This window comes from Aotus nancymaae, unplaced genomic scaffold, assembly GCF_030222135.1.
Source record: "Aotus nancymaae isolate 86718 unplaced genomic scaffold, 86718_ANA_hifiasm-v0.15.2.pri h1tg000015l_0, whole genome shotgun sequence".
Taxonomy (NCBI): domain Eukaryota; kingdom Metazoa; phylum Chordata; class Mammalia; order Primates; family Aotidae; genus Aotus; species Aotus nancymaae.
Window position 1 is genome coordinate 17,649,050 of NW_026988426.1, and position 19,739 is coordinate 17,668,788.

General features: G+C 42.4%; 1 protein-coding gene across 12 annotated transcripts in view; it reads left to right on the forward strand.

Annotated features, from left to right (window-relative positions):
• TENM2 (teneurin transmembrane protein 2) overlaps positions 1–19,739 on the forward strand; it is a 1,274,635-nt gene that overhangs the window by 1,071,380 nt on the left and 183,516 nt on the right. For all 12 annotated transcript variants that reach the window (XM_064376511.1, XM_012461093.3, XM_064376512.1 and 9 more), the window contains one exon: positions 3,538–3,743. In XM_064376511.1, the coding sequence (XP_064232581.1) occupies positions 3,538–3,743 (206 nt within the window). The remainder of the gene's footprint in view (positions 1–3,537; positions 3,744–19,739) is intronic.

Consider the following 19,739-nt stretch of genomic DNA (forward strand, 5'->3'; position numbering starts at 1 on the left):
TGTAATTGCAATAGAAACACAGAGAAAACAATTTGTCTGGCTGAGGACAGGGGTGGAGGTGGTGTTGTAAAGGAAAGTAGAGCTTTAGTGTGAAGGTGCACATGACCTGAACCAGGCCCTGACTTCCAGTCTATGCCAGAAGAATTAGTCTACTCCAGAAGAATTAGACTCTTGTTAGAGAGCTAGATATATACAAATAGACACATAGACATTCATGTATATTACATGTGCACATACTGTCTTCTGTCTTTTAGAGAATTTCTTACTCTACAAAGAAAGTCTGATGCTTCCCCCTTTTTTTTTCATACTTTTATTCATTTCACGTAAGAACTAATCAATTATTTTGCTATTATTTCACGCTAGGCACTGTGCTAATCTCACTTTTGTGTACTTCCACTTGCTACACCCTCCAAGGCAGTTAGAACTATTGTTCCCATTTTACAAAAAAAAAAAAAAAAGAACTGGAAATCCAGAGAGGTGAAGCAAATTGCTAAAGGTCACCCAGCATGAAAGAAGCAGAGCCAGGATTCGAACCCACTTGTGTCTGACTTCTGTAATTCATCCCCCAAGTGCACTCCCTTATTTAGTGAATGGGATAGAGAAAAGAGGATCTAAAACCCTAGGGGGCGCTGTGACTACTGAGGAGCTAGGCTGTACTGGCTGGTAGTGGCAGCTCATTTACTCAGTGTCCTGAAGCCAGGGTCTAGTAAAGGAAGAGGACCCTCCTGCTGTAAGAAACAAAGCTTTAGGGCTCCTTGTCTGAATTTCTCCAGAGCAGCTGCTCTCTAGAGGCAAGCTCCCTTGCACATGTCCAGCATCTGCATCTGGCTTGACATCACAATCCATTTTGGTTTCCACAGTAGATTAGAGCACTCGTGGGTGCTGATTTCCTGCCTCTTTTTCATATCCTGTCATTAACCCAGCAACCCCGGAAAGCCCAACACACATAAAGGAAAGCCCAGCTTATTAAGTTAAAGATGAATCATGTTTTTAATGTTTTCTTTTTTATTTATAATGCCTTTAACTTGTTGCCACGCTGTGATTGCTGGGATTTCTTTTGGTACCTATCAGAGGCCCACACGCTCTTCTTCCCCAGGTGGCTTTCTTACTGTGTCTCTTCCTTATCGGGTCCTTTTTATTATATCCCCTCCCCAAGGAAGGGGTGTCAAATGCAGCATTTTAGAGTAAAATTTAGTTTCCAGTTTACAGTTGTGAGAGCTCCTGATCTACTTGTGATAACAAGTGTTTCCCCCTGGACATGCCACTATTTCAGCAAAACCCCCAAATAAACAACACTCATTTTAGACTTAGGGACCTACAGGTAATAATACTTATTTTTGTGCCAGAAATTATTCTAAGAGCTTTACACAGACTAAACTCATTAAAACCTTGTAACAGTCCTGTGAAATAGTGTCCCATCTATACATATGAGAAGACTGAAGCACGGCAAGTTAATACACTTAGCCAGTATCAAAGTTAGGATTTGAGCCCCGGTAATTTCAGCCCAGGGTCTCTGCTCTTAAACATGTTGCCGTATTCCTCCCACTGCAGGTAAGTAATCAGTATCCATTAGAAAGTTAGCCAACATTTAAAAGTTCATGCTGGGTATGGTGGCTCACACAGGTCATCCCAACATTTTGGGAGGCCAAAGCAGGAAGATCACTTGAGCCCAAGAGTCTGAGACCAGCACCTGGGCAACATAGTGAGACCTTGTCTCTAACAACAACAACAAAAAAAAAACATTAAGCAGACAGGCATGGTGGTACATGCCTGTAGTACCAGCTACTTGGGAGGCTGAGGCAGGAGGATCACTTGAGCCCAGGAGGTCAAGGCTGCAGTGAGCTGAGATGTCACCACTTCACAGGCAACAGAGTGAGACCCTGTCTCAAAAAACAAACAAAACAAAACAAAAATTCAGAATATTTGATAAATAAATCTAGTCCTCATCTAAAGATCTGAACCACTCAGGACTTCTGGCTGTTAATTTTCCTTATAAAGATGAGATGTGAAGGAGGCTTTCAAACTTCCTTTAGGACCCCATTCCCTATTTTTATTATCCTAGAGGTCAAAGGGCTATTTTTAAGATCCAAACCAGTGTTTCTCTTGCTTCATTTTAAGCCCCTGCTGGCTTTTTATTGAGCTGCATAAAAATCAATCACCTCACATGTTAAAGAAAATAAGAGGGAAAAATTTTCTATCTTCAAATTACTCTGCGGTTTTTCTTTTCTAATTTAGACATGAAAGACCTTCTGAGAACCAAAAGTGTCATCTCTCCATTTTACAGATAGAGAAACTGGGACCAAGAGACAGAGTCAGACAGGTTCACTCACCTCTTAGCCAATCTTTAGCAATTTTATCATTTCTCCTGATCATCCAAAACCTTTGTGATACCTGGTGGCCAGATAATAGATAAATATTTTCAGAAGAGTTCATCCTTCACAGAATGTTGAGGGGAGCATTCTGGACCCATCAGGCTGAAAAAGGTTTTGGATCTACAGTGTCACCAAAGTGATCAGGCATTCCAGAAATGAAAAGACTCCCCTCAAAACAAAAATGACTTCAGCTCTTTCTGTTTGATTTCAGTTGGTTCAGAAGTTCTCAGGGGTATAGAAGAATATTTTATATTTCTTACCAAACTCAAAATCAATTTGAAGGAATCACAAATGACCTTTATACTATGAGATTTTTTCCCCCCATTTTAGAGATAAGGAAAATGAAGCTCTGAAAGATCGATTGACTTGTTTTTCTTGGGCAACCGGTAGTCACTCTCAGTTCTTCCTTAATTCTGTGGTTGCGAGGAAAACCACACTTGGAAGTCTAGGAGGTGCTGACTGGTTCATTATTTTTAAGAACTCCACTCTAAAAATAGATATTTTTGGAATTTCTATTATTAAAGTTCTGAAGGATGATGATTGTGGGCAACCAATATTTTCAACATAAGCAATTTTAAATCATGCAACAGAGATGCATTAATATCAATGAAAGAGAGATGTTGTTCGCTGTGGTTCTTAGACTTCTCCCTCTAACTCAAAGAAAGATCTAACTCGATATTAGGTCTGCTTGATTTTCAAGTCTTCATTTTCTACTGAGTTGTTTTATTTATTCTGGGCTGATTTTTGTTGAAAATGTCAGAGTATATTTGTGTCTGGAAAGAATAATGAAAGGCTACAAGAATTAAATTTGATGCCAAATGAACATCACCCTCCCCTCCCCTGCTGATAATTTTTATATCCCAGTCACATTGGGGATGGTTGGAAGCTTTACATGTACTTATCAGACTCCAGATCTGATTATATTTGATCAGTAAAGAGTAATCACATAATTTTAGAAAGCATTGTGCCAAGATTTCAGATGCCCTGGAGTGCAGATTTATAGCTTTGTTATTTGAAACCTAAATGTTTTAGCTGTGACTTAAAAAGAAACTTGCCAGGAGTTTAATCTTAACATTTAAAAAAATTTTGGCATGTAATTAAACAGAAATATACAACCAGCTAATGTATACACCTCACTTACTGGTGTTTATTCCTTTTTTTCCAGTGCCCTGGTCATTGAAAAACAGCAGCATAGACAGTGGTGAAGCAGAAGTGGGTCGGCGGGTGACACAAGAAGTCCCACCAGGGGTGTTTTGGAGGTCACAAATTCACATCAGTCAGCCCCAGTTCTTAAAGTTTAACATCTCCCTCGGGAAGGACGCTCTCTTTGGTGTTTACATAAGAAGAGGACTTCCACCATCTCATGCCCAGGTATGACCACATTTGATGTAACCAAGCATTTTAAAATATATATATATGCCACTTCACACCCACCACAATGCCTATAATTAAAAGATAGACGATAAAAATGTTGGCGAGAATGTGGAGAAATGAGAACCTTTGTACATTGCTGGTGGGAATGTGAAACGGTGCAGCTGTTGTGGAAAAGAGACAGTTTTTCATAAAGTTAAACATAGAATTACCATATGAAGGAGGAGTTCCACTTCTGGGTACATACCCAGAGAAAACTGAAGACATCATTTTCTTATAAAAACGCATACGTCAATGTTCATCGTAGCCTTGTTCACAATAGCCAAACAGGGGAAACAACTGAAATGTCCAGCTGGTGAATGGGTAAGCAAAATATGATATAGCCGTGCAATGGAATGTTATTCGGATGTAGAAAGGAATGGAGTATTGTTACATGCTACAACATGGATGAACTCTAAAAACACTATGCAAAGTGAAAGAAGTCAGATAACAAAGGCCACATATTGCATGATTCCATATATATGAATTGTCCAGAACAGGCAAATCCATAGAGACAGAAAGGAGGTTAGTGGTTGCCAGGAACTGGGAGTTAGGACTGACTGCCACGGGGATTTTGGGGGTGGTGATGGCAATGCCGTGAAATGAGATAGCTGTGATAGTTTATCCAATATAGTGAATACACCAAAACCACGGCACTGTAAAATCACAAAAACTACCTTACAGTTATTCATAATGTCATATGAACCTTTTCTCCAAAAAATAAACGCTAATATCCCGACCTGAGGAAAAAAGCTTTACTAGACCCAGAGGGTAATCACTGGGTACTTTCTGTTCAGATGTTCTGGTGATTGGATTAATTCATTAAAATATCACTAGGAGACATCTCACCACATATGAAAAGAATGATGTAACATAAACCAAAATTCAGCAGGTGTTTCTCTGTGGCTCCCCTGTATTGAGTTCCTTGGGAAGTCCTTGGCACCATGAAAGTGAGATTATCCACAGCGTTGGAAATGAAGAGATTGGATTACATTATGGATTTCATTATTTTTCTTCTCATTCTTCCTTTAGTTTGTCCTGGTAGAAGTTCTATTATTATACATACCACCTGGAGTAAATTAACACCTACCTAGTTTGGTTTTCTTTTCCAATAAGAATTGTATATCCTGTGAAAAAAACAAGTGGGTTTTTCCTGCCTCGTTTGCCCTCAAATCCAGGAAGAACATAAGGTACATTAGGGAAAAACTCAAAACATGCATATATCCAGTCAAAGCTGACTTTGAAATGTGTTGGAAAGGCAATTCATCTAGAAAATTCAATTGGAAGATCTTACAGCTTAAAAAAAAAACATTGGCAAATGCAAGGTAGTCGGGTCACCATTTCCTTACCTTTAGCCCATTGCAGACATTGCTAATCTATGGCGGCACTTTTCCTTACTGAGCCCAGTGCACACATACCTCCCATGTAACTCTCAAGGCAGCCCCTACCAATCGACTGGTATTGGCTCTCAAGGTGAAACTGATTTTCAATCCCATCTTTACAGCCTAAAATCGTCAATATAAGGACTAAAAGGACTATTTCTTTTTTGAGCAGGGAGAGCTGTGTAGGTTTTTATGATCATACACAGCCAGTGCTATAGGGACCAATATGTAATGTGGTAATCAATGAGTCCTCCATCCATCCATCCAGAAAAAATATTTACAGGGCTAGGCACTGATTATCTGGAAATGAGTTAACATAGTCCCTGACCAAGCAGAACTCAGGAATGGAAATTATATCTATTCTTCAAAGAGATTCGTTCTCATCAAGACAAGGAGAGGAGTTCAACTGAAAGGAGTCCCTGGGACATTTCCATAGCTTCTGGCCAGGCTGCAGGGTGCTGCTCTGAGAAGTTGTTAGGTGGTGTCCTTGACCTTCAGGCTCCACTGATTCTCTTGTAGCAAAATGAAGAATTTACAATAGTGAAATCTGCTTATCGGCATTATTGAGGTAAGTATGAGCATGGCTCTGGGCATAGCTGATCATAACTTTCCTCTCAGCTAGTTGGATGCCAGGAGCTTTGCTAAGAAAACTACTCCTTCCCCACATTACTCCAAAGCTCGGCGAGCCCCCTTCCCTTGCATGTTCCAGGAAACCAGAATCATGGAAAAGCCAATGGTCATGGCAAGTCAAGTTGGTAACTCTCTGTAACTGAGTGATAGTGGACAGCAGGCAGAAACATACTCTACCCAGCTTCCCTGCCGTTCTGACATTCAAGACTCAAATCCTCAATGACAATGTCTTTTCTTCCTTTGTGGCTACACCACACTGTCCATCTCCTGCCTAGTCTGTGATTGTTCTAGTGATTGTCCTCTCAAAATAGCTTCACTCCAGAGACAGCCCCATCACACATTTCAAGGGAAGAGAAATGAATAGGCATGGGCTGATGTGTGCTGAGGTTTCATTCCAGCTGCCAATTTGAAAGTTCAGTGTGTGTTGAAGGGTCAAGTGAGCAAGACACTGTGCCGAGGCTTAGAAATTCACAAGACAGGTACAATATAGGGGCGCTGTTTTCAAAAAAGAAAGAAAGAAAAGACTCCCTACGTATTCTCACATTCGTTCGCTGTCATTACATGCATCCCTGTCCATTTGATGAGCTACATTTCCTCGAGGAGGCAGTGCTTAGCTCTTTGTGGAGATAGGCGACTGACTCACGTCTCGAACCATTATAGAATTTCTCATTTTTATTGGTATATCCTATCAAGGAACGTAAGTTCTATGAGGATTGGCAGTCTAGCCAAGGTGACTCATTTGAGATGGAAAAAGAGAAGGAGAAAGAAGTGGGGAGGGGGGAGAATATGAAATTCTACCGGCTGTGCTACATGAAATGGTTGTTTAAATTTTATTGAGTACCATGCCCTGACCAAGAGTCTACAAGGTTTAGTAACCTTGTCCAAGGATATTAAATACCTGCTTAAATTTCCCGAGAATCAGAGTCTGTCCCAGTTGACTTTCTGAAACTGGCTTTTTATAGAGATACAAAGACAACATGGCCTAGGAGGAAAAGTCCAGAATGTAGACTCTGCCGCACATTAACCAGGGGACCTTGAGCACGTCCCTTAACTTCTCTTACCTTCAGTTTCCTTTTCTATCTCTGTTACCTGCCTCACTATGTAACACAATAACAACAAAGGTAAGCTGGGAAAACCCTTTGTAAACTAAAGTACAATAGAAAGCTATGATATATGAGTGTTCTATCATTCTTGGAATTTCTGTGTAGCCCCAGCAAATCCTGTATATAGATAGGCAATTATGCAAATATAGATTTTTTTTAATAAATTATTTTTCTAGTTTTTCTTCTTTCTAAAGAAAACCACATTTCATTGCAGAAAAATTTTAGAAACAGAGAAAAAGAATGGAAGAGTAAAAACACTTCTAATATAAAGCAGTCCCCTTTTGCTAAATGTTTATGTATTATTTTTGTTATTGTAAAACATATCCATTGCAGTGATTAAAAAAAAAAAAAAGAACTTTAGAATAATGGTAGCTTCAAAGAACAAAGGTTTTTTTTTTCTTGTTTATGTTACACCATTAGTGGCTCTCAAACAGGGGTGATTCTGCCCTGCCCCACTCCCACCCTGGAAACATTTGACAACGCCTGGAAATAGTTCTGGTTGTCACACTGAGAGGAGGTTGCTACTAGTACCTAGTGGATAGAGGCCAAGGTTGCAGCTAAACACCCTGCCTGCGGTGCACAGGGAAGCCCCAACAAAGAATTAACACTAACCTCAAATGCTAACAGTACTGAGGCTAAAAAAACCTGGCCGGGCACGGTGGCTCACGCCTGTAATCCCAGCACTTTGGGAAGCCGAGGCGGGCAGATCACGAGGTCAAGAGATCGAGACCGTCCTGGCCAAGATGGAGAAATCCCGTCTCTACTAAAAATACAAAATTAGCTGGGTGTGGTGGCACATGCCTGTAGTCCCAGCTACTCGGTAGACTGAGACAGGAGAATTGCTTGAACCCTGGAGGTGGAGTTTGCAGTGAGCCGAGATTGCCCCACTGCACTCCAGCCTGGTACCTGGCAAAAAAACAAGACTCTGTTTAAAAAAAAAAAAAAAAAAAAACCCACTTCACATGTCCCTCTTAGGTTAATGAGGACTTTGCTCAATGTCAACCTCATTCAAGGACACAGACCTATGGAGCTTCTACTTTCAGGAACAAAGAAAGGAGTAGATGGAGAATTGTGTACCAATTCCTACAGAACTCTGCTTGGAAGTCACACATATCATGTAAGCCCTTCTCATATTAACCAAAGTAGTCACATGGTAACTTTAGTGGAGGAGGAAGTCCATCGGATGGTGTCCCTGGAAGGAGCACCAGAAATATCAATAAAGATCCCTAATGACTTAAAATGTTATGAGGCCTGTCCTAGTGGCTGGCCTTGGGTACATCCTCAATCCTTTTCTTGAAAATAAACCCTTAAGGATTTTATTTATCTTACCAAATTGTCCTTCTGAAAATTGGTACTAATTACACTCCTACTCACCACCTGCATTGTGGAAATGCCCATTTTATTTACTTGAACATTTGCATAAATGTGATATTATCGTTTCTAAGGCTTTGCCAGTTTTAAAGGTAGGTATTATGTTGTGCTTTAAATGCAGCAGTTTTGACATCATGCATTGCATTTTTTAAGACACAGATAGATTTTTTTTTTAAGTCAATCTAGGTTATTCTTAACCCACCAACTTGAATTCTTATGGGGATAGTATGTGTCCAGTGGAAGCCTAATGCAACTTGCCAAATATCTGAAATCCTACAAACTCTGTCAGATTTGCTCAGCCCAGTTCTAGAAAGGTAACAGACTGAAGAAAAATAATAATCTGACCTGGCTTCAGTGCAAGACAGCAAAAGAAATCTCAGAGGCTGTTGCTGCAAGTCAGAATCTTGGGTGGTTAAGACAGTGAACAAGTTTGCTTGACAGTCCATCACTGATTGCTACTGATATGTCAAGTCAAGTAAAATCCTTTGCAAGAACAAGTCAATAATTGGCAAATTAGGTACGTGATTAACCGGAGACAACAAGATGCAGTTACCGCTTCGGAGCCCTGCCGGGACTTCACCTTCTCCACAATCCTGTTTAGCAAACATTTAAAATGCCTCTTTCATCACTCAGACCGATGGAGCCAGGAGCACAGTGACTTCCTGAGGCAACTTAAAAGTATATGATGGAGCTTAAAGCTCCAGCAAGTTGATTAAAGAGAGGTGCTAAGGATTGAATGGCTGTAAGACAGGAGCAGATGCTGGCACCCTCTGATGCTTTAGGCTGAGAGGTATCTATGGGATGGGAAGTAAAATTATCCACACTTTAAACTCATTAGCCAATAGGAGGGAATGGTTTAAGAGACCACAAATTGCCCCGTGATCATACCAAATAAATGCAAATATGGCAGATTGGGCATATGTGGACCAAGATAAAATGAGCTGAGCAAACATTTCTATTTGTCCTCATCAGCGGAATTCCCCTAATGACGTTTTGTAAAAGCAGATTTATAGGCGGTGATTAGTGGTATTAGTCTTTGCCGGCTCGGGTTTATTCCTTTTCATTTCAGATCCTTATTTGAAAACGAACGCTCTCTTTCCCTGTCCCCTTCTTTCTTGCCCAAATAAGCAAACCTGCACGTGGTTTCCATTAGACATGGGACTAACTGCGTTCGTGGGATGCTGGGGTGCCTGGTTGTTTGGAGCACCCCGGCTCTGTCATCTTGCCACTCTCTCTTTACCCTCTCAGTGCCCACTGACCAGTCAGATAGGCTCCACTGGGCCTCACCTTTCACATGGAGCTGAAATTGGAGGCAGTGCCAGGGTTTGGCTGTCAGCTTGCATAGCACATCAAATCGTGCTTTGCAGAAGCCCCTCATACGAAGTTTCATTTCATTTTGGAAGAAGCCAGATCTTCACAGGCATATTTTTCAGAACCTTCCTTTCCAAATGAGCTAAAAGTGTAGAGAACGATTGTGTGAAACCAAGAGAATCTTGGTTTCTTCTGTATTGGACTGAAAGTTCTTTTGGAAAGGACTTTCTCGAGAGGCCGTTTCTGGTTAGCTGGTGGCATCCTAACGGGAGACAGGAGCTGAAACTGCCATCTGAGTCAGTGGGCAGCCTCCTGGACAGCTACCGAGCAGAGCAAGGAGAAATCTCATGGGATGCTTGAGTCTGCCAAGAGAACCGGCATGAAGGGTGCGTGGGAGGACACCGTGGATGTTTTTCAAGAAGGACAAGGCTTGAGTTCATGGAACTCAGAGAGAAAGACAGCAACAGGGAAAACGGGAATGAGTTCAGAGGGGCAGCACCAAACCACATTTTAGACTGAGGAGAATCTTGGAGGTGCTGTAATTCAGGAGTCTGCAAATTTTCTGAGGAAAGGACCTTTATCTTCAAGTGAAATCTTACATAGAACCCCATATATAAAAAGATGGAAGTGACAGTTTTATTAGCATAAATAGAGTTTACAGTTCAAATCCACATTAGATATTATACTGTTAATTTATGTGTATGTATGTTTGTGTATTAATAAATCACATGTAAAGATATATATCCAGAGACAGAGAGACTAACCCATGAAAGTGGTCACCTCTAGGAATAGTCAAGAAGAATAGGACTGGGAGTACTTACTTTTATCCATAAAATCATGTTAAAGATAAGGCAAATCCTCCACCCCCCCAATCTCCAGCACGCACACACACACACAAACACACACACACACACACAAACACACACACACACACACAGACTGGATGTAATTCTGCAAAGTCTTGACATTTATTCATTTGAGCAGTTGTAATATGAGTATCTTTTATACTTAATTTCTGTAATCTCTCTCTCTCTCTCTCTTGCTCTGTGTGTGTGTGTGTGTGTGTGTGTGTTTAATAAAAGTGAATCTGTAACAAGGTTGAGTCTATTTTGAGTAAAACAAACATTGAAGAGCTATAGATGATGGCTGTAATTGCAATCACTCTCTCAAAATTCCATTTATTTATATACTTTGTGTTTTTTTGCAACTTTGAGAAAAACTGCCACGAATCTATACAAGTATTTGTGAATAGCAACAGTATTTCCTTTAATCATTTCCTTTACAGACTGTAGATACTCTTCAATTAAATTGATCCAGAGGCTTGAAAAAGGAGAGAAAGGTAATAATTGTTTCAAGGTTAAGTCACTTAAAATATCAAGCAACTACTCATATCCCTTCCCTTAGATATAAAAATAGGGGAGTTGCACCCAAGCTTTGAAACTCTCCTTATTTAAAAAAGAAAAAATCCCCATTATGGAACGTGTTACACATTCATTTGGAATTCCACTCCTGATTTTATATCCTGAATCAAACATGTGCCTCTGCTCTGCCTGGCATTTGGTTGAACAGCCTCCGTCAGTGCAATTGCTTGTACAACTTTATCTGAGCAGACACACATCGGCCTGGATTCAAAGAAAGCCTAGTACAGATCTTTAAGCTTCCTGAGAAACGACAGTTACAGAAGTTCAATGTATGCTCAGAGATATTAGGAAAAGCTTTATTCCAAGATCTTCACAAAAATTAATGGCTTCTAAAATGTTCAATGAAGCCCCTCTCAGTAAGGATGCTTTGTAGGGAAGCCAAAGTTGTTCTGAAATGACAATATTCATTAATCATCCATCCGATCTCTTATAAAAGTGCCCTGCACACAGAGATCCCTCTTCATTTAACATGAGTGACTAAACCCACTCAGAATAATAGCCAGCACTCTCTGAGGGCTACAATGTACCAGGGACTGATTGTTCTCTGTGCATTATCTTGTTTTATCTTCACAACACCCTATGAGGTAGGTAGCATTAGTGACACTCCCTTTTACAGATGGAAGAACTGAGACAGAGGTTAGGGGCTCAAAGCTGGTGTGTGGATCTAGCAGCCAGAGGCCTTCCTCTTCCTTCTCTCTGGTGCTCAGTCATTTCTAGGAGCATCTACAGTACAATGTAAACACAATTGTTTACGGAGCAAAATTACACCTGCTGCCAAAAACAGAAATTTTATCAAGTCAGGGAAAATGGTGGTGGGAATCTTCTTGAATGTGTCAGAGGAAAGCCTTGGTAAATAGGAATCTGGCCGAGGTAGCGTGGTTAGACATGGAGGCAGAGAAAATTAACAAAGAAGGTGATAAGATTGGCACATCAAAGAGGGTGGTTATAAAAATGTAAAGAGAGATCCTGGGACATCTGATGAAGATAACCCATATACTTACAGAATTGTTCTTTTTGATTCTGTTGCACCTGTCAAACTAAGTGATGCCATACCATCCTGTGTGTTTCATCGATTCTAAGATGCATACAATGCTCCTCTTTTGACATTTCTGAAAACAGCACGTGTTTTGCAATCGATGAAGCTGAGATAGAACGAAGTGTATGGTGTCATGTTTTTGTGTATGTATGAAAATTCAGTGTTCATTCTCTCAACTAGAGCATAGTTGCAAATATAACCTGAATTTCCCTAAATATGAGGTAAAATAAACTTTTTGACAGGTTTCCTTTGCCAAGATAAAATTCTAATCAAATATTTTTCCATTTGTTAAGTGTATTCATTTTAAGTGGCCTCTTACAAATTCCAGTGATCCTCAGATAACTAGATCCTACCATATAAATCAAGTCAGTGTGGGGTGGAATTTTAATTTTTAAAATACATAAATACATATTTAGAAAATGAAGTTTAGGCCAGCTGTGGTGTCTCATGCCTATAATCCTGGCAGTTTGGGAAGTCAAGGCGGAAGGATCACTTGAGCCCAGGAATTCAAGACCAACCTGGACAGCAAAGCGACACTTCATCTCTACCAAAAAAAAAAAAAAATTAATTAGCCAGGTATGGTGGTATTTGCCCATAGTCCCAGCTACGTGGGTGACTGAGATGGGAGGATTGCTTGAGCCTGGGAGGCCAAGGCTACAGTGAGCCCTGATTGTGCCACTGCACTCCAGCCTGGGCAAAAGAGTGAGATCCTGTCTCAAAAAAAAGAAAAAAAGAAAAGAAAACACTGTGGAACACTTATGCTGCTGTTCCCAACAGGAACAGCAGGAGATCCTGGGCAGAAGGAGTGTAGACCAGTCAAACTAACTGACTTTCAACTCCAACCTCCAGTACTTCCAAGCTGTGTGAGCTTGGGCAAGTCATTCAGCCTCTCTGTGCCTCAGTTACCTCCTCTATAAACCGGAGATGATAATATGTGCTCAGAGCAATATTTTGAGATGTAAATGAAGTAATCTTTATAAAGCACTTAGATTCATGCTGGCACATAGAAATGGTGTAAGCTATTATCATTATGATTTCAAAGCATTCATGACACAAACCCCCAAACAAACAAAACAGATTTCTATTTTTTTGAAGATAACTTTTATTTGTGTTTTTCTCATTATAAAGTAAGACATGGTGATGATAGGAAAAACAGAAAACATTAACATTTTTGAGTATATTTTCTAGACAGTTTTCTGTTCACATATAGTGATCATTTTTATAAACATAGGATCATACCACACACACTATTTTTACCCTGAGTTTTTGCTTAATAATAGATAGAGAACATCTTTCCAAGTCTGAATATTTTTCCATAAACTCATTTTAAATGCCTCAAAATACTCCATTGTCTTAAATAAAATTTTGTTCGAGCAATCCCCCTTTTTCAATATGATAAATCATCCTACAGTGAACATTCTTTCAGGTCCATGTTCTTATATTTTTTAATAATTTCCTTGTGATGAATTCTTGGAGTGGAATTGCCAGCTCAAAGGATTTATAATATACATCAAGGTGTTATAACAGCAATAATAACCACGAGAGCAGCTCACATTAATTGAGTGCTTACCACGAGCCCAGCCAAACTCACGGTGTCCCTCAAGGGTGAGGACTTTTATTATTCCCGCCTTGGGGATGAGAGCGCGGAACTCAGAGAGCTGGAGACCTGCACGGAGTTACACTGCAGCCTGAAAGGTGCAGCTCCTGCTCTGAGAGAAGCTGCGCCGCGCAGGTGCTTCTGTTCCTCGTTAGTGCTTGGGAAGTTATTTTGTGACTGGACACATACCCAGTTTGCTCCCTCTTCTTGGTGATATGTTTGATATATTTTCACAGCCAGCCCACATTGGGCCTTCCTATTGATCTTGGGAGGGCAAGGAGCCAAATGTGACATTTTTGATAAACCATTGGCTGAAGACAGTTAGATGGGAATGTGCAGTAAATAAGAAATCACATCAGCAAGGCACTGAGAGGTAAAACAGTCATTCTTCTGGCCCCATGGTGCAGCCTTTGTGCGCCTTGGAATAGTCTTGAAATGCTCGTCAATTTCACTGACCTTGACCCCAAGGCTCTGTGAGGTCAACATTATGGCTCACTTGGTCTTCAGAGCAATACCTTCTATCCTTCTCTTGGGTTGGATCAAAAGGCAGCATGATGAGGGCATGACCTTGTGAGAAGATGAAATATAAAATCAATCCATTCATGCACTCAACAAACACTCATTGAATGCCTGTACTGGGGACACAGCGATTAAAAGCATCGGCTCTGCCTTTAGGAGATGGGGCCCTGACAAGTTAACAAATGATGGCAACATCAAATAGGGAGGGTCGTGAGATGCAGTACAGGGTGGAGGATAAGAGCTGATACTCTACAGTCATCCCGGTGTGGGTTTGAATCTTATCTCTGCTATGAAGTGTTTCTGGATGAGTCCCTCTAGATTTAGTTTCAACATCCAGAAAATGAGGACTATGCCTCATCGGGCTGTTGTAAGAATAAATGAGATAATGCCTAGCAAATAGTAAGCACCCCATGGAAATCAATCAATCAATCTAACTGGTCTACAACCCTTCTAGCTCTCTCTCAGGTAGCCTAGCAACAAGGCAGCTCTCCAGGGCGAACTGCAAGGACACTGGCTGATAGCAATACTGATATGCAAACTGCGGTTCAGCTAGTCGTCCAGACTCTAGTATAGACTGCCAAGCTCAGAGTCTCCCTACTCAGTCGAGTGATTCCTGTCTCCTCATCCTTCTGTAAATATGAGAGGTGGCAGAGGCTTGGGGTGCCTCTCCGGGGCACAGTGCACACTGCATCTGGCCGTGTGCAGGCCAAGCGCAGCTCTTCGTGTGATGGGAGAGGTGGAATAACATGCACCCTGCTAGCACTATGCTCTTACATGTTTCTTGGAGCCACTACCATATGTCATTTACAGGATCTGTTCCTGTCCCTCACGTAACATAGTCCACAAATATCAACTATTGTTATTACTAGGGGATTGGATATAGCAGACTTGGGAAAGTAAAAGTCGGCCACCACTTTTAACCCGTGAGGGATCTTAGGGCAGCCTCCTGGAGGAGAGGCTACCCAAGGTGAATATTTGAGGCTAAGTTAAGCAGGTAAAGAGAAAGACAAGAGAGGGCCTTTCTAAGCAGAAAGACACCCCTTGTTGTGTGGGCTGTATTGAAGCTTCATGTAACAATTGGCTTCTTTTTAGAAACTCTGCTGTGCTTTAGTCATTCTTTACTAGTAGGGACGTTGCCTTTCCTTTTGGAATTGGCTTTGATGAGCAAGAGTGACCTAGGGGGACAGCCCCTCTGGAGGTTTAATGGCTTTGCCCCGTGTTGAGTTGTTGCATATTTGTAGCTGTGTACACAACCGCAGCTAGGAACACACGTTAAATAAAAGGAAAAAGTGGCCAAATGCTCTAAAGCTATGGGTTACCCTTCTAACTAGGAATGCACACTCATGTATCTTGGGAAAATCTTGTTGAAAATAAGAGATCAAGACTTAGGTTTCCGACTGTTTCCCCGATCTCAGAAATTTCATGTGAGAAGGGTTAACATTCCCTGAAGGAGACCCTGTGTTCAGGCAGATGCACCATTCTGCCAGAGGCAGGCCATCACGTCGTATTCAGCCAGCATTTACTGAGCCCCTATATGCCACATGTCAAGGTGCTGCAACTGTGGACAAGGCGGAGCTGGCCCTGCCCTCGTGTGATTAGTGGACACCAGCACCAGTGCCTCTCCCGGAATTTCCAGGGAATTCACTCTCCTGTCAGGAAATGCATTGTCCCTGCCTTTCCTTGGCCCGGCCTCATTACTGGTTCTGTCGGGAATTCCGTTCTGAAACAGTTCTGAGAAGAAAGGCTGCTGGAATGTGCCACATATTCATAGTGATCATACTCCCTTATCCTTCCGTTGTGACACTGTATCCTTTTCTATTCATTTTTCATTTCCCCTACATCACCCGCCTCCCATATCAGAGACATTCAGAATATACTCCTTTGGAACTTGAAAACCACCATTTTAGGCTTGATGTACAGAGGGAGGAAATTTGGCAGAACCCATAATCTGCTTATCTTCAACCAGCAAATCATCAAAGCCCCTGCCAACCCCAGAGGGCCCTCATAGGAATCAGGCTCAGTAAACACACCGGGCAAGATGCTTTCTTATTATGACCAAAAAAAAAAAAAAGGCTCTGGTCTCATCTTTTCAGCCTCTGAAAGCCTCCACTGGCCCCCCAAACAAGCAAAGGGAAAATCTGAAGTTGTTCTAGATGTCAGCTCCAGAAGGGCGCAGCTATTCTATTTCCTGCAGCATCTCCATCACTCACAGCCGTGGCTGTCCACGTGTACCAGGCACCCATCTAGGCATGGGGGATACTGTGTTGAGTGAAACAGACAAGTCTCTCGCTCTTAAGTGTTGGAGAAAGTTCATATTTCAAAAGGAGGAAGATAAATTATAAATTAGTAAGTTAGTAGCAAGTTTTTTTCAAAGAATGATGAGTTTTTGCTGAGGATGGAAACAAGAAGTAATAGAGGTTTAAAAAAAATAATTTCAACTTTCATTTTACACTCGGTGGTACACAAGCAAGTTTGGTACCTGGGTATGTCGTGTGATGCTAAGGTTTGGGATACAAATGATCCCATCACTCAAGTAGTGAGCATAGCATCCAATGCTTACCCAATAGTGAAAATCCCAATAGTTTTTCAACCTTTGCCCCTTCCCTCTCTGCCCTCTCTAGGAGTCCCCAGTGTCCTTCGTTGCCATCTTTATGTCCACGAGTACCCAATGCTTAGGTCCCACTTATAAGTGAGAACATGTGGCGTTTGGTTTTCTGTTCCTATGTTTATTTGCTTAGAAAAATGGCCTCCAGCTACATCCATGTTGCTGAAAAAAATATGATTTCATTTTTTATGGCTGCATAGTATTCCATGGTATCCATGTACCACATTTTCTTTATCCAGTTCACCATTGGTGGGCGCCTAGGTTGATTCTGCCTTTGCTATGGGGAATAGTGCTGCAATGAACTATGAGTGCATGTGTCTTTTTGGTAGAAGGATTTGTTTTCTTTTGGATATATACCCAGTAATAGGATTATTGCATTGAATGGTAGTTCTGTTTTAAGTTACCTGAGAAATTTCCAAACTGTTTTCCACAGTGGCTGAATTAATTCACATTTCCATCAACAGTGTATGTTTGCTTTTCTTCACAGCCACACCAGAATGTTGTTTTTTGACTTTTTAATGATAGCCATTCTGACTTGTGTGAGATGGTATCTCACTGTGGTTTTTGATTTGCATTTTGATACAGGTATTTCACAATAGGTGGTCAGGGAAGCCCATTCTGAGGTCGTGATATTTAGGCAAAGGCGGGATTAACAAGAAGCAGGCAGCTGGAAGTATACCAGGAGAAAGTATAGGCCAGCAGAGGGAATGACTGGTGCAAAGGCCCTGAGGGGGCCGGCTCCCAAAGTTACTTACAGACCAGCCCTTATGGTCAACACCCAGCAAAGCCATCCAGACCTTTACAGGTACCCTTTTTTGTCTGCCCCAGTGGGATGTCTCCCTGTCCTCAGGCCAGCCTGGTCTGCCAGGGTCTGACCCTAGCACTGCTAAGCTCTTCCTTCCTCCTTCTTATCCACTCAGTGGCATCATGAGGGAACTTAAAAACCAGGCCAGCCACCAGCTCTGCTGGCAGCTACAGCTAAGTTCTTGGAAAAGATGGATCTGTCTCCCATAATTGTTAAGATTCGTGCAAATCCAACTTCAAATCCTTGCTTGGCCCCCAACCAACCTCAGTGGCACTGGATCCATTCCTTAACTTCTCTAGAAACCGCTGTTCTCTCCTGAGATGAGATTACGGTTTTGGGGAGGATGAAAGGAGATAACACACATCAGCATTTGCTATTATGCCTGGCATGTAGCAAGTGCCAGGCAAAAATAGGCTTTTATTTTTGATGATTACTTTTGTTGCTGCTGCAAGAGGACATGTAATGAAAGAATCAAGAATTCCACCCTTGTAGATGAATTCTCCCCAGCTGCTGATTTTAGGGAACCCTGTTTGGTTCCTCTCTAGCTTCCATCTGCTTGATTCTTGCCTGTGGAGTCTGGCGTGACGAGTTGCTACAGTCTGGAAATGCAGATGCTGTTTCCTGTCCGGAAGCTCAGGGGCTTATTCTCATAGTGGCCCGAGCAGTGGTGCCTGCAGCTGGGTCGATTGCATTTAGTTAAGTGACTCAGATACTGTAAGTAGGAACTGAGCAGGGAGTCCTGAAAAAGACAGGCAAGGCCACACTCAGGGAAGCCAGCCCCCACTGGAGCACGGCTGTCATTCCTCCCCCTTCCCTGAGCACTCAGCCCCTTTGAAGGAGAGCAAAGAAATTGTGCTGAGCTTTAATGAGGAATCAGCCGGGCGCACTTTGCCACAGGCCTGGCTGGAGGCAGAAAGAGATGAACAGGCCCCCGTGAGCAAGCGACCCACCGCAGCTCAGTTGTTCCCGCCGTCGCCAGATACGACCAGAGACCCTGTGGTCATGTGGCTTCAAGCAGCCCTAGCTCGCACGTGCCGTTCCCCTGTAGTCCTACCGACTGCTGAGCGTGCCCTGCCATCTGAGGTACAATCAACATCAGACATCATCAGGAGGCCGGCGATGCTGCCAGTGCATTGAGGGGAGTGGCAGGCTTCCCCGGGAAATGTCAGCATTTATTGCTTTTCCCCTTCACGTCGACCCTCAGCAAGAAAACATTCCAAATAGCAATGAAGTCATCCCCGCCTTTTGGGGGGTCCTGGACCCAGTAATAACATCTTCTCGAAGGGCCATGAGTCTGTCTTTAACCTTGCCCTCTCTGGCAGATGTGTATCAGTGTGGTCTCTAGAAGCATCTCTGGGCTGCCCGCTCCCTGCCTGTGGCCGCCTTCCTTTCTGGGAAAGTAACAGCCCCCGCTCCACGGTCCAGGCTCTGCTGCTCTCCTCCTGCTCCTTTGGAAGCCCACTAAGTTATCTTAATTACCATTTCTCCTCGGCCTCTGCCAAGAAGTGGGGAGATTTATAATTGGATCAGTCAAATATTTGCTGTGGTTTATTTCTTTGCCTCTCGAGCTCTCGTAAAAGTTGCATTTTCATGCCACTTTGGGGTATGACTGATGACTCAAAGGCACAGCCCTCACATTGCATGCCAACGTGGGTGATTTTTCAGAGGCCAGGGGACAGGAGAGAACTGGGTGGGGAGAGGTGGCGTTTGCTTTGGGTTATTGTGCTATCACCCTCTGGGTGGCTGCAAGAGACACAAGCGGCTTCAGGAGACAAACTTCCTCCCGCAGCCAGCCCGTGCACAGACAGATCCTTCTACTGGGATTTGGTCATGTGCCTTCTAAACCCCTTCCAGAGCTTCTGCAGACCTATTGGGTAGGACGTGCTACAGAGTAACCTCTTTAGTCAATGAGGCACAGTTTGATCCCCTGAGCATCCACATGTCCTGGATTGATCACAGTGAGGTCCTAGAAGAGAGAAGGCAAATGTCTCCAATAGTAAGCCTGAGTCATCAATTTCCAGTGTTGGGGCATGAAAAGGAAACTCTGGCCAGGGTGTGAGCTTTGGGAAAATGCCCTCCTTCTAGTCTCAGCCAGGTTGCCAAGCAAGCTGGCCACGCTGTAGCCTAGGAATCCTAGAAAGCAGAGGCTCCCCTACACCAGATAACCTCCTTGCAAA